Source organism: Hippocampus guttulatus, chromosome 5, assembly GCF_054856545.1.
Source record: "Hippocampus guttulatus isolate MCC_2025c chromosome 5, RoL_Hgut_1.0, whole genome shotgun sequence".
NCBI lineage: Eukaryota > Metazoa > Chordata > Actinopteri > Syngnathiformes > Syngnathidae > Hippocampus > Hippocampus guttulatus.
Genome location: NC_141265.1, coordinates 1258111 through 1271661, shown reverse-complemented (window position 1 = coordinate 1271661; position 13551 = coordinate 1258111). Strand labels below are relative to the sequence as shown.

The 13551-nt window shown below is 46.9% G+C and overlaps 2 protein-coding genes and 3 non-coding genes across 8 annotated transcripts in view; 3 read left to right on the top strand and 2 right to left on the bottom strand.

The window, feature by feature from the left end:
* rasgef1ba (RasGEF domain family, member 1Ba) overlaps positions 1-9352 on the bottom strand; it is a 26183-nt gene extending 16831 nt beyond the window's left edge. Inside the window, exons 1-4 of one of the 2 annotated variants that reach the window (XM_086111026.1) lie at positions 9232-9352; positions 8094-8284; positions 2493-2585; positions 1395-1943 (exon numbers count right to left, since the gene is read on the bottom strand). In XM_086111026.1, the coding sequence (XP_085967152.1) occupies positions 1395-1943; positions 2493-2585; positions 8094-8217 (766 nt within the window). In that variant the 5' untranslated portion in view covers positions 8218-8284; positions 9232-9352. Of the gene's footprint in view, positions 1-1394; positions 1944-2492; positions 2586-8093; positions 8285-9231 lie in introns of those variants that run through there. The other variant, XM_086111027.1, reaches the window with a different exon arrangement.
* trnac-gca (transfer RNA cysteine (anticodon GCA)) lies at positions 4526-4597 on the top strand. The gene has a single exon. It is a non-coding gene; the product is annotated as a tRNA-Cys (tRNA).
* On the top strand, positions 5118-5189 carry trnaw-cca (transfer RNA tryptophan (anticodon CCA)). Its single transcript has one exon. It is a non-coding gene; the product is annotated as a tRNA-Trp (tRNA).
* Positions 5444-5515, bottom strand: trnaw-cca (transfer RNA tryptophan (anticodon CCA)). The gene has a single exon. It is a non-coding gene; the product is annotated as a tRNA-Trp (tRNA).
* tmem175 (transmembrane protein 175) lies at positions 9282-13551 on the top strand. Of its 3 annotated transcripts, none has more exons than XM_086111029.1 (10): positions 9282-9497; positions 9912-9950; positions 10012-10109; positions 10346-10397; positions 10509-10544; positions 10622-10705; positions 10775-10939; positions 11450-11528; positions 11616-11751; positions 11835-13551. In XM_086111029.1, exons 1-10 carry the CDS (start codon positions 9282-9284, stop codon positions 12508-12510), a joined length of 1581 nt encoding a protein of 526 aa, XP_085967155.1. In that variant the 3' UTR covers positions 12511-13551. The 3 variants fall into 3 exon arrangements, with proteins under 3 accessions (XP_085967155.1, XP_085967157.1, XP_085967156.1); XM_086111031.1 differs by having other exon boundaries at positions 9352-9497; positions 9867-9950; XM_086111030.1 differs by having other exon boundaries at positions 9438-9570.

Below are 13551 nucleotides of genomic sequence, written 5' to 3'. Positions count from 1 at the left end.
GAAAGGCTGGGGGAGGTGGCTCGGGAAAGGGATGTCTGGGCTTCCAAGCTAAGGCTGAGCGATAAGCGGTAGAAAACGGATTAAACATGGTCGGGTCACTGACCAACAGCCAAATGTGAATCACAACCTCCATTTTTTGGGTTTGAGTACAAGAATGAGTCGGCAGACCTTGTTCTCTCTCTGAAATTCGATTTTCATTCAGCCGTGAGGCAAAGCAAGATGTCTGTGGTTTTGCCAGTTGCGTGAGCTAAAGCTTCCACGAGTATCGTAAAATAGACGCGCTATCGACCTGATACCAATTCATACCTGTCAACTTTTTGGAGCGCCAACCTGTATAAAGTACCAAAAAAATCCTTATAAAGAGCAAAAAATCCTTATAACATACCAAAGCATTTTATATGATTATGGTTGGTTGGTATTTTATATGGTATAGTTTTATACGGTTTATATGGTATATGGTATTTTATTGTAGATCTCCATAATACAATGTCTGGTTAATGTCTAATCATCATTCTACTTAGTGGCATTACTGTGTTCAGAGTTGTATTCCTGCGTTACTTTTTTCACCAACTCCAAATACTGACCCATCGGCTCGAAGTTACAGCATCCATTCATATTTACTTTGACCTGCAATAATGCTGTCAGTGTTTCTGGTGCAAGCGATTTTCGGAAATCTGTGTGAAGAGAAAGTTACCGGAAATGAAAGCATTCGAGTAGACTAGCACCATTCTGGGCAAAAGCAAACGGAACTACCTGTTAGGGGGGAAAAAACGCCGGAAATTTTCAGTATCCGTATGATTTGCGCGATACGGCCATATACGTAAAAGATTCACCACAAAATCCGTATGAACTATGGCTAAACCGTATGAGTTGACAGGTATGCCAATTACTTGTTATTTGTCCTAGTCAACATTACGGGGAGTCAGCGCATCGCGGCCATTACGTACCAGTGCCGGTTCCGAGCTTCTTTGCCTTCGCCCTGATCATCTCAGTAGTCCGCATTCTACTCCAACTAATTTGGAACGGCGAAGGTATTTATAAGGATGATGAGTGCTTTAATTCTTTCCTAAACAGACACGTCATCGCTAACAAAACTCGTGACATCATTCGTTATTATTTTTGTCATCGACAACAAGGCCTTGTGACGTTGGCTATTCATTAAACAGGCCGTTTGGAGCAAATGTGAAAACCGTCGGCCCTCGTTCTCCTTAGCCTCTCGCTGCGCTTCGTGCTTTGGACGCCGCTGGAGTTTTATGATCCGTAGTATCCGCTTTGCTTTATTTAATATTATTTATTTCAATTTTTAACTACTTGTCTCATAAGGCAAAGTACCACCGAATGAAACTAATTGAAGTCTTGTTTTTTTTTTACACATCAAAGGATGGAGGACGTACCAGCGGGTGGAGGAAGGACAATCGCACCCAAATCGAGATCCCGCTGTCTCTCTTGCGGGGGCTCCTGGAATCCGGCATCGCTGAACTCTGAATCTTCACCGTTTTCCATCTTGACGTGGAAGTACGACGGCCACGGAGGGCGGCTTCCCTTTTCGGAGGAGGAGCTCAGGTGCTCTCTCAATTCGTGATCACCAAGTTCCGCCACCGGCGCACGGAAGCGAGGATCACCTCGCGAGCTATCCGCCGGCCTCCCCAACACCGCGTCCATTTCATCAAAGTACTTGAAGGTGCACATCTGGGATGAGTCTGAGCTCCTCTGCAGTTTGGCCCTGGCGTAGTTGGCCTTCAGCGTTTTGACGCGAAGGCGGCACTGGTGGGGACTTCGGGAGAAGCCCATGTCGCTCATGCGGGCCGACAGGTGCTTGAAGACGTGACGGTTGCGCAGATTTTCCGACAAACTCTTCTGAACGCGCTGGTCGCTCCAGGCACAAAGCAGCACGTGCGTCTCCTCTGCCGTCCAGTTGACCGAGCGCTCTGCCTCACGCTTCCCTAATTTAAAAAAAAAAAAAGGTCTGGAATGGTTACAGGCGTTTCCAACCTTTCTTTACAGCAATGCTGTAAAATGCATCTCCCCGACCCCTCACATCCACATTAAACAGGAATGACCACCTATTACACACGAGTGCAATATATCGAGCAAAATCTGGGCTATTATATCCGAGCAAAAATCTTTTACCTTAAGGCACAAAAACAAACACGCATTATTAGTAGTACTTTAACAAATAGACTATCCGCATACAACTCCAACAGGAAAACACCTACTTCAAATTGCGTAAAACACGGGGGTGATGATCACGTTTAATAAAGCGTTCGGGGGTGGAAGTGGGGAATATTAATCACAAAATGTCGAGAAAACTAACAAGAAGTCTCGATGCTAGCAGTTGTTAGCATAGTTAGCCGCATAAATCGGCGGAACAAGAAGTCTCGGTGCTAGCAGTTGTTAGCATAGTTAGCCGCATAAGTCGGCGGAACAAACATTAAGTGTTCAGTTTGCAGTAATAATGATGAAACATATATATGAATCAAAGACATGCTTACGTCTCGTGTTGCACACAGAAGTGGTGCCGTTGATGGTCGGTAGGTTCATTTTGGGACGGCGAGCTCCGGGGAAAGTAAACACCAGCGCCGCTACTTCCGAGTGAAGGAGGCGAGCATATGACGTCATCAGACATGCGACGGAACCAGTAACGCACACGAATACGTCAAGTGAAAATGGTTTTTCAGTCCTGTATCTGCCCGAACGTATATTTTACAAACAAGAAACCTTTATGTTTGCCTTCGTCTTTTTATCTCTAATAACTCAAATATATAGTGACTGCCACCTCCATGTTAAGATACTTTGTGTTTCATATCTACTATATTTTGCTTTATTCATTAATTCATCCATTCATTTACCGAACCGCTTAATCATCACTAGGGTCGCGGGGGGGTGCTGGAGCCTATCCCAGCTGTCTTTGGACAGTAGGCGGGGGACACCCTGAATCGGTTGCCGGCCAATCGCAGGGCACACAGAGACGAACAACCACCCACGCCCACACTCACACCTCGGGACAATTTAGAGTGATTTCATTCATTTCAGATATCTATTCTATACATCCTTGGAAAAAAGGGAGTCCACCGCAAAGTTTTCAGAACATAGATGTTTGAGTAAAATTAGCATTCTTGTTTTCTAAAAACGACTGAAAACCAAATTCCAAATAAAAATGTTTCCTTATGACACTCTGGCGCACGTACTAGTTGAATCCAGGTAACACCGTGGCGGTATATTGGCAGGGCAAAATCGCTCCCTGCGGGGGCACATCTAAGACAGAAGAACAGGAATCATTTTGGTCAGGCCGGACCCTCTGCCAGATTGAGCACAAAAGGCTGCAGGCCCATCTCCTCAACACCATCTTTTTGAAATTGTTTCAGTGAGAATAATCCTGTCTTCTGCTAATTAATGTTAGTTTAGCAAGTATTAAAGATAAACGTACCGCTGGAATTTCCTTCAGAACTTTTCCTCGTGTATTTACGGAAAATGTAAAGTGGTTAAAATACTCCACAAAAGGTGTTTGGGTCTCCTAATTTATTCCAGATGATATCGATTTTATTGGTGCCGCATTTTAAAGGTTAGTGGATGTGTGGATTTTTATTATTAAATACATATTTTTTTTAATGTATGCCATATAAAAATACAATCGTAATGACATGCCAAAAGGCGGCATTTGTCAAATTTCTCATATTCAGCTACACGAGGCAAGCAAAATCAGGCCGGAAGGAAAGTGCGAACTGCAAAGCCGCAAGAATGCCGGCCATGCGCATTTATTTACATTTCTTTGTGTGAAACTGTGCTCGCAGACACACTTCCAAATGCGTGTTTTGAATATCAAGGAAGGAAACGCGCGGAGGAAACGTCTCCCGCGGGGGTGTGAATGGCTCGTCCCTCGATGTCTGAGACGTGTCCTGCTGCAAGCCCCCGCTTGCAACACCACAACCTCCCAAAAAGCGAGACCCTCTTTCCACAAACAATTCGCCTGCGGGGAGGCGCAATTAAGCGAGCGCGTCTGATCTCCCGCTGGAACATTTGCGTGTTCGCCATTCCGCATATCTTGTCGATCAGCAGGTGAATCTACTTTAAAAAAAAAAAAAATGTTGACATGAAATAACGTGCTTGGCTTAGCACGCGCAATTTCAATTGAATTCTAAGGCAACACCAAACGGACAATCGTAATCTGCAGGGAGCAATCTGAAAGCAAGCGGCAGGCCCGGCTTGACTTTAAAATGGGGCGGCAGTCGGGGGGGGGGGGGGGGTGGGGGGGGCACCCTGAATTGTTTGCCAGCCAGTCGCAGGGCGCACAAAGACAAACAAGCGTTCACGCTGACATTCACGCCGAGGGCCACCGGATTGTGTGCAACTCACATCGGGGTCGTTGCGCTTACCATTTCCTGGCACTGACCCTCAAATGAATGTCCGGTCATCACAAATGCGGCCTGTGACCCAAGCAGTGACCCCCCCCCCCAAAAAAAAAAAAAAATCCTTCTGTGCATTAATTGTTTAGATGTCGGTGTTTAAACCCTCCAGCTAAACTGTCGGGGGTATAGCTCAGTGGTAGAGCATTTGACTGCAGATCAAGAGGTCTCCGGTTCAAATCCGGATGCCCCCTTTAGCCAGAAGTGACAAAGTGAAAACCGCACTTGCCAATGACATGTTTTTTGCAAATGTGCAAGATATGCCTCAGCTCTGTCAAGGTTGGGAAAGACTCCAGTCATCAAATTTGGGGGCGCGTCAAAGTGAGCGGTGATGGACGAAGTCGTCTGACTTTGATCCAATTCCGACTATTCACGATCCAATTTGACCCTTTCTGATGTCACCACGGCAAAGTCCCCGTCGGGTGGTCAAGCCAAATTGAGCATGAGGCCGTCCCGCGGGCAACTCGACAATTCTCGGCGAGCCCTGTGAAAGAATTCCGTGAATGCGGAGGGGTCTTGGTTGCTGTTTGTTGTGGAAACTGGATCCAAAGCGGGCCGAGGAGCGGGAGGACGGCTGATGTTTATTGTTTAGTTTTTTTCCTCACAGCGGGACGAAGATTCTCCCGACAATTTGTTCTTTTTTTCTCGGGATTACAGGTTTGAAGTGACACCATCTCCGCTCTGACTTTCCCCGTACAGATGCAACGTTCGTCGGACTCTGTGGCGCAACGGTAGCGCGTCTGACTCCAGATCAGAAGGTTGCGTGTTCAAATCACGTCAGGGTCATTTCTCTTGTTGACGGGGGGGGGGGGGGGGGGGGGGGGGCGCTCGAGAATTCTCTGGTTGGAATCCAAATGTCCTCTTTGGCAGCTGATCAAAAATGTTCAAAGCGCATCGTTTCGGATTTTCGATGCGACTGAGACAAGCAACTTTGAACAGCAGCTAAAATGGGATTTTTGCTCTCTTCGAACCTCACAGACTTTTCACACGAGCAACTATGAGTCTGGGGGCGAAGAAATTGAAAAATCAATTTTCAAAAATGACCCTGACGTGATTTGAACACGCAACCTTCTGATCTGGAGTCAGACGCGCTACCGTTGCGCCACAGAGTCCGGCGACGGGTGAGTCCGTCGCAGGGGCCAAGAGAGCGGCGGCAAGGTGAGGAAGCCGCGGCAGGTGTTCCAAGTTCACAGCGCGGCGGTCGGCGGCGCACCAACTCCCACCGAGACGGCGAACATCAAGCGGACAAAAAAGACGGCCGCTTCAAATCCATCCGGAATGAATGAAGCCTGTCCAAGCATCTCATCGATCTCTCAAATGTCACCTCCCCGCCCAGCTTTCTAACTCCACGTCGCGAACGACACACACGGCACACCACCGACCCGCCCACCATTCCATCGACCCATCAAAAAGCCACCATCAATCTAATCTTCCCACCGAGACAGCGCCCCCCCCCCCCCCACCCCGCCCTCACCACCCTGGAAGACGACGTCGAGGAATTTCCATCTTGACTTCTCATTTCCTTCATGTGCTGCAAAGAGGAAGCGCTGCAAGAGGCTAAAACGGGAAAGAGAAGTTCTAAATTTACACGCCGGGCCCCAGAAACGTCACCATGTTTGGAGAAAAATCTTCTTTCTTACATAAGAGCCTTTACATAATTGAGGAATGTAGGTCGGACCAAAGGCCAGACTCGACGCTCGCGGCTCACACGGCACAAAGCGGTCAACGTTTTCCTTCGTGTATATAAATATATTATAAAATGTTTTTTTTTAAGAATTAAAAGGAATATTTGCCCCTATTTTTTTGTCAAGAATGCTTTAAAAGCTCGTTTAGTCGTATAATTTCCAAGGAATTAAAAAAAAAATTATTTATGTATTGATTTATTTCACATTTAGAACCATGTTGTTCTTCTACTTCTCCCTTTCGTAATTTTGCTGCTGTAAATTGGGAATTTCTCCATTGGGAGACAAATAAAGGTTTTCTGATCTTATCTTCTTCTTAGCATGTTAGCTCAGCCCAACAAAGCTGGCCGACTTTTGAAACCTGGCAGGTGGAACGAACAAATTCTGACAAAAGCAATTGTACCAAAATCCAATCGCCGTTAGCATGTTAGCTCGTAGCGTGGCAAATTGAATCGCGTGACTGTCGCTTGAAAGTTGAAAGAAGGTCAAGCGTCCATAAAGTGGAAGAGGACGTTCGCGGAACGCACGCCCGCATTCTTACGTAAGCGAGTATTAACACGAATCATGCTCGATATTCATACGCTAAGCCGATCGTTAATGAGATTAGCATGCCGCGCGTTATCGAGGTTAATCGCTTTAAGGCGGACGGCCGAACGTCGCCCGAGCAAATTCATTTTCCGCCCGGATTGAAGGGGAGATTGAAGACAGAATAACGTATTTTCCTTCACTTGAAGGGATAAAGAGTTGGTTTTTGTTTCCCCAAATTGAAATATCACAAATGAAAACATGGAGAAATCTATTTCTGTGCATCGTCTTTCTGCAAAACGCCCACTTGCAAGCAAACACGCACACATGCACAGAGTGTACGAATGTGACATTCCCAGCTGGCTAATTCCTTTCTCGTGTTTGAGTGTTTATATGCAGACACACACACACACACACACACACACACACACACACGGTACTTTCTTGTTCAGACACAATCAGCTTGAGGCCGTTACATAACCTGTGCTTTCAGACCACTCTGTCCTTTTGCCTTTCCCACAAAACACAACAGAGGCGAGATGTTGTTACCACGTCTGTTGCGATGCTGAATCGCAATATTACGCCAATAGATTGTTGGACAAAGTTTGACCCAGGAACAGATTACGAGAAAGCTCTGTATTGTTCAGCATCAACCTTATGGCAATTCATGACCTCCGAGAAACCGCGACTTTACACACACGCGAGCAGCAACGCTCACAGACGTATCTACGACTCCAACTGGAGCTGAGGGTAGTTGTGGACCTTCTCTACCCCCGTCCCACCTTTCACCCGGTTACACTTCGCCGTGCCGTTCCACTGACTGGTTCCCCATGTGGCAATTTTTACCATTTTTATGATGGTTAACACATCGTTATATGTATGCTAACATATAGTGGCGCAAGTAGATGTGCGATTGATTAATTGGTTGATTGATAGCTTTTTTAACCTTAATCTGGTTGGACATCCTTCATTTCCCTCATCACTTCATACTCCACGCACATGTGCGCGCTCACACAAACACACTCGTGTGTGTGCACACGCATGCCACAAATCAAGCAGATTGCGATGATGCCTGACGGATTAGCAGCTTTGCCTGTGCTGTTTATGGATTACAGTTTTAATGTGTGTGTGTGTGTGTGTGGTTATGTAATGTCCAGCCACTCCAATTCCACGTCAAGACATGACAAACGAGAAAAACACAATCTAAGGAGCGACACGTCGTCTCTTCCTATCCAATCTTCACAACAGCCTGTTGCTTTTTCTTTGGCTTTCTTCGCTCCATTAGACCAGCTTCTCTTTTGCCTCATTGGATTCTTTCAAAAAGAAGTCAATCGCAAGCCACAAGGACGAGCGAGCGAGCACATCGAGAGAGAAGAGCTGTCGATCGGCATCCTCTTGCATCCTTCTCATGTTGCCATGGCGACAACTTCAGCATCGCCAAACAAAGACCAACACAAATCGGCGTGTGCGGAGGAGTCCTTACCTCCGGCACGGGAAGTGCACATCCCAAGACTTCTGCCAGAAACTTTGCCATCATGGAGCACCCGAGAAAGACCAGGAAGAGCGACAACGTGATAATGATGATGATGATGATGGATGAAGAGCATCTGTCAAATCCTCCCCGGTAGTTATGGGTGGGGCCGTAAACCTACAGGGGGCGGGCGGGGCAGGAGGCTGTAAAAATAATGAGAATTAAAGCCCACGAAAAAGGTGACTTAGTTGTTGAATCATATGCATGAAAGCCCCCAAACCCAAAGATGGGTTGAACAGTAAGCCTCCAAAAAGGTGATTTGGTTGCTTGAATCATATTATTTAAAGCCTCCAAAAGGCCAACATAACACCACTTAAAGCATGCTAATAAGAATGAAAGCACCCCCACCAAAAAAAAAGTGGCTTGACCTGAATCAAATCTATTTCAATACTCCTTTTTAAATGAACCTGACATGACCCTTAAACTCTGCCTGTGTTGCCCCTATTTTAAAAACATCTTGGTTTCACCGTTTGCCATAAAGTGTTAGTGAGCGTGCGTGCATGCGTGTGTGTGTGTGCGCGCGCGTGTAGCTGCTTCAGAGAAAGTTAAATGAAGCAGCATTGAGAGCACAGCTATGAGGATGACATCATTGAGTCGACCAACTATTCTTTCAAGCTAGCATGTCACAGCAACCTCGACATATTTAGGGGTTTTGATTTCGTTACGTTACTCTTATTGTATATGAGACTTTTTAATATTAAGAATTAAATTAATCAAGTGGTCAGTGCTGTGTTTACATGGTTATGAATATATGTAGAATATTTTTTGTTACCGAGTACTGTAGTTCACTTTTAATCACTTTTTTGTTGAAAAAAAAATCTCTCCACATGATCACGGACAACAGACAGCTGTCTCCCTCTAGAGGCACAGAAGTTGGACTACAACTCTTTACCAAGAAGTGGTATAAATACAGTATTCATATGCAATACACAAATGTTCTTATTTGATTTTTAGTAAATAAAAACACTTTTATTTAATAGTGGGCCAATTACAAATATTTGAACTAAATGAGTAAGACAAAGGTCTCTGTTCGGACGCTGGTATGACGTTTCATACTTCCGCATCAGGTTTTCCCGCCCCCTGAAGTCACCTGACTGTCAACAGTTTGTTTGCAAACAGAGCCGCCTGACGAGCTCCGCGATGGACAGACAGGAAGGTGACGACCATGCGGCGGAGGACGAGCAGCACGTTGGCGAGCATCCTGAAGAGGAGCTGGATGCCTTAGCCGTGTCCACAGAGAGCCTCCTGGCCGCCTCGGACGACGTCGAAGTGGAGGAAGCTCACGGGGGCACACAGTCCTCGCACCGGCTGCTGGCCTACAGCGACGCGCTGCTCTCCATCATCGCCACCGTCATGGTACGACAATGAGCTGGGCACAGACCCGGAAGTGTGTCAGGGAATGGAGAAGCCGCCCAATGGCGAGAAGCAGGTGCTTGTGACGTATGAAAGGCGTATGTGTATATTTAGGGGTGGCTATACAATGGCGGGAGAGTCAAACGTTTTCTTGCAAAGATTCCACCTAAAATGGCCGATGTGCTGTTTTGAGTAATATCAAACTTTTTTTTATCATGATTATAACTTCGTTTTATATAATGGTTTCATTCTTTGTTTCAGTTGACTGTACGTCCAAAATGGTTCACATGAGCTGTGTGTCATGACACTTTTGTTATACTATTGACGATTCATCAACTCTGTTTTAATATTTTTTGCTTCCTTGACATCTAGTGTAGCCAACATGAGCAACACTGACAAATGTGTGTGTGCTGGCAGATTCTTCCCGTGGCCCACACCAAGATGGAGGCCGACGAGGTAATGCATGACATCATCAATGTTGTCAAATGTTACCGCGGTAACGTTGTCTCCATTTCAGGAGCTAGATGACAACCTTCAGCTTCTGCTGGGCACCAAGGTGGCCGTCTATCTGATGACCTTCCTCATTGTCACTGTGGCCTGGGCGGCGCACATCAGGTGGAAAAAAGAAATCCTCATCGCAGCAACGGCAGCTTCCCGTTTCACACTTTCATTGTTGTCCAGTCCAACTCTGTCACGTGTGATTTTTATCATTTCCATTTGACTTGTTGCCATTGCACTTGTTCTTTTTCCACTTTGAGTTGTTTTTGTTCCTGTCCAGCTATTTGTCTCCCCTTTTTACCCAAAGTAACCTTTTGCAGCTCCTGTCTGACCCGTTCTTGTTCCTGTTGCAGGTTGTTCCAGGTGGTCGTGCGCATCGACGACACTCTCGCCTTGCTTAACCTTGTGAGTAGAACAACTTTGTGCATCACCCTGACTGGAAGTTCTTGTTCCAGGCTTGTTGTTGTCCCTGACGCAATATTCTTGATGTGTTGATGTTCCTGTTTGGTGTTTCAGGCGTGCATGATGCTGATCACCTTGCTGCCGTACACGGTCAGTCTCGGTCCCGCCATTTGTTGACAAATGACATCGCCGATGACATCATAGCAGAGGTTTTCTTGTCCTTGTAGTTTTCGCTGATGGCCAACTTTCCAGCACACGTTCTGGGAATTCTTCTGTTCTGCGGCTGTGTGATGGTCATCGGTCTCATTCAGGTCTGGTGTTAGCATGAGCATCTTCGATCCCGCCTCGTCACCGACGCCGTCGTTGTCGTTTTTGTTTAGTCGGTGATTGTGTTGTACGCCTTCGGCCGTCCATTCCTGCTCCAGCATCAGATCCAATCATGTGAGGATCGCTCCGTGTACAGACATCACATCCTCAAAGTCCTGCTGAGGGTTCCTGTCATGTGCCTCCTGGCTGCAGTTTGCTCCTTCTTCTGCTACCAGCTGGTTGGTCCCGCCTGCCTGACCTCATGTCGTTGTTCCAGATGTGATGTTCTTTTTCCTGAAGTGAGGTGGCTCCGATGTTGCTGTTGCGGCTCACATGAGGTTGCTGTTCCTGATGATATGTCGCTCCTCTTAACGTGATCTTGTTGCTCCTGATGCGTTACCGTTTCTGGTGGGATGTCGTCGTTTCAGACTTGTGGTTGTCGCTTCTGATGTGAGGGTCCCGATCCTTCCATGAGGTTGTTGTTGCTCCTGACTCTCTTTAGTTCCTGATGTGAAGTTGTGGTGGTGTTTTTCCTGACATGAGGCTGTACCCGACGTGAGGATTTTGTTGTTCCTGGTGTGCTGATACGAGGCTGTTCTTGATGTGATGAGTTTGTGGTTCTTGACCTGATGTTGTTCCTGACGTCAGGTTGCTGCTCAGGATGTGATTTTTGTTCTTTTTCTCGATTGGATGTTATCCGTGTCATGTTGTCCCTGACGCTGTGAGGTTTTTCTCTGTGCGTTTGTCAGTCGTACGTGTTGCTGGCTCTGGTCATCTTCCTTCCATACATCTCCCAGGCCATCCTGTGGTGTCGAGACAAACTCCTCGGTAGGCGCCATCTTTGTTTCTCCCGACGACAACTTTCTTCAAATAATGTCCGTCACATTTGAAGTGTGCGATTGGGATGTTTTCGAGGTCCTGCGGAGGAGGATCCGGAGCAGGTTATGTTCTACACCTTCCTACCCAGCGAACCCCTAAGTAAAGAGCGCGTGGAGGCCTTCAGCGACGGTGTCTATGCCATTGTGGCCACGCTGCTCATCCTGGACATTTGGTTGGTACCGAAAATCCAATGAACTCGCATAAGAGTCTCGATTGTCGATTGTTCATCCCCCAAATCTTTTTTCTGTTTTGCAGCGAGGACAATGTCCCCGAGCCGGCCTCGGTGCAGCAGCGCTTCAACGGCAGCCTGGTGGCGGCGCTGCGTTCGTACGGGTCGGAGTACCTGGCCTACCTGGGCTCCTTCGCCACCGTGGGCCTGCTGTGGTTCGCGCACCACTCGCTCTTCCTGCAGGTGTCTCGGGCCACGCGCGCGATGGGCCTGCTGAACACGCTGTCCCTGGCCTTCGTCGGCGGCCTGCCGCTGGCCTTCCGGCTCACTCACGAGCTGCCGCTCGCCGCGCTGCGCGCCGAGCGGCGCGCCGTGCAGGCCAGCTGCGTCCTGGTCTTCGGCGCCGGCGTGTTCCAGCTGGCCACCTGGGTGGCGGCGCTTCAGGGCGGCGGGCGGCGGACGCTGCGGCCGGCCGTGCGCTACGGTGGCCCCGAGCACGTTTTCATGCTGGCCAAGCTCGCGCTGTACCCGGCCGTGGCGCTGGCCGCCTTCCTGCTCACGTGCGTGCTGAGCCGCTTCAGCGTCACCATCTTCCACCTCATGGAGATCGCCACGCCGCTCGCATTCCTGCTACTCCGGTTGATGGTGAGATTCGCCTCGGCACTCCTCAAACACCCGTTTTGTCGGCAAAGCGGACAACCGGACAACGGCGAGGAAAACGTCCAATCGAGGGTGCCGTTTAATCCGCTGGAAATCCAGTGACACGTTCCGTAGGCTTAAACCATGTAAACGCAACGCGCTTTGAAACCCGTGGCACCGCTAACCACCGCTAGTACACTAAGCGATATTTATATTTACGAAAACATTTAAATGTTTAGGCAAGCATAAGGTCGAAGAAATGCGCTTCAAGAAAAGTCAGGACAATATGGTATGTACAAATAAGGCTATCAGCAGAGTATATTTGTTTTCCGATAAATGCAGTGCACAAAATAAATTTACAGCTGATCCCCCGCTTACTCACGGTTTTGGCACAGATAAGTTTGCATATTTGTTACCCCCCCTAATATTTGAAAAAGTATTTGTAGATTTTTGCAGGGGGTGTCTCTCCATTTACCTCCCATGTAAAAACACCGACATCCAAATAGTTATGACATAAACAAACAAAAAACAACCCCAAAACACGAATCCTGTCAACTTAACGAGTTCTACTACGTACAAAGTATGAGCCCTGGAATTTGCTACAAATGGCTGCTAACCTTCAAAAGGGCAGACTTCCTGTTCAGTTCCGACAAAGGGTCCTTCAGACTTTTTCATGTCTTGTCACAATCGACTTGTCCGCCCAATTTTTGTGTTGATGGCTGAAACTAAAGAATTGACACAATGATGACGGCGCCATAAAAATGTCACTACGCTATCGCATCAAATTGCACTTTTCGGTGAAATATGCCGAATTTGTTTTCCGTTTTTGTTTTGAGGTGAAATTGCGGAATTATAAACGTCCACCGGTAGGAGTCACTGTTGTTTCAGTGAAGTCGTCCACAAATGACTTGAAGATCAAAAAGCACTTTAAATATCAGACGCTATTGGTCGATGTTAAAATTGACAAGGTAATTTTAATGTTTGCTTTTTTTGTTTTTTTTATTTAAATTTTCAGGCATCTGGAATGTTTTTCAAAGTGAATTTGCAGATTTTGTGGCATTGTTAAAGCACGAAATGTGTCTAATGTTTATGTTCTGAAATGTTTACATTTCGAATCTATTTTTTTTATTTGTGTGGAATAAAAATGTTACAGTAAACAACAAA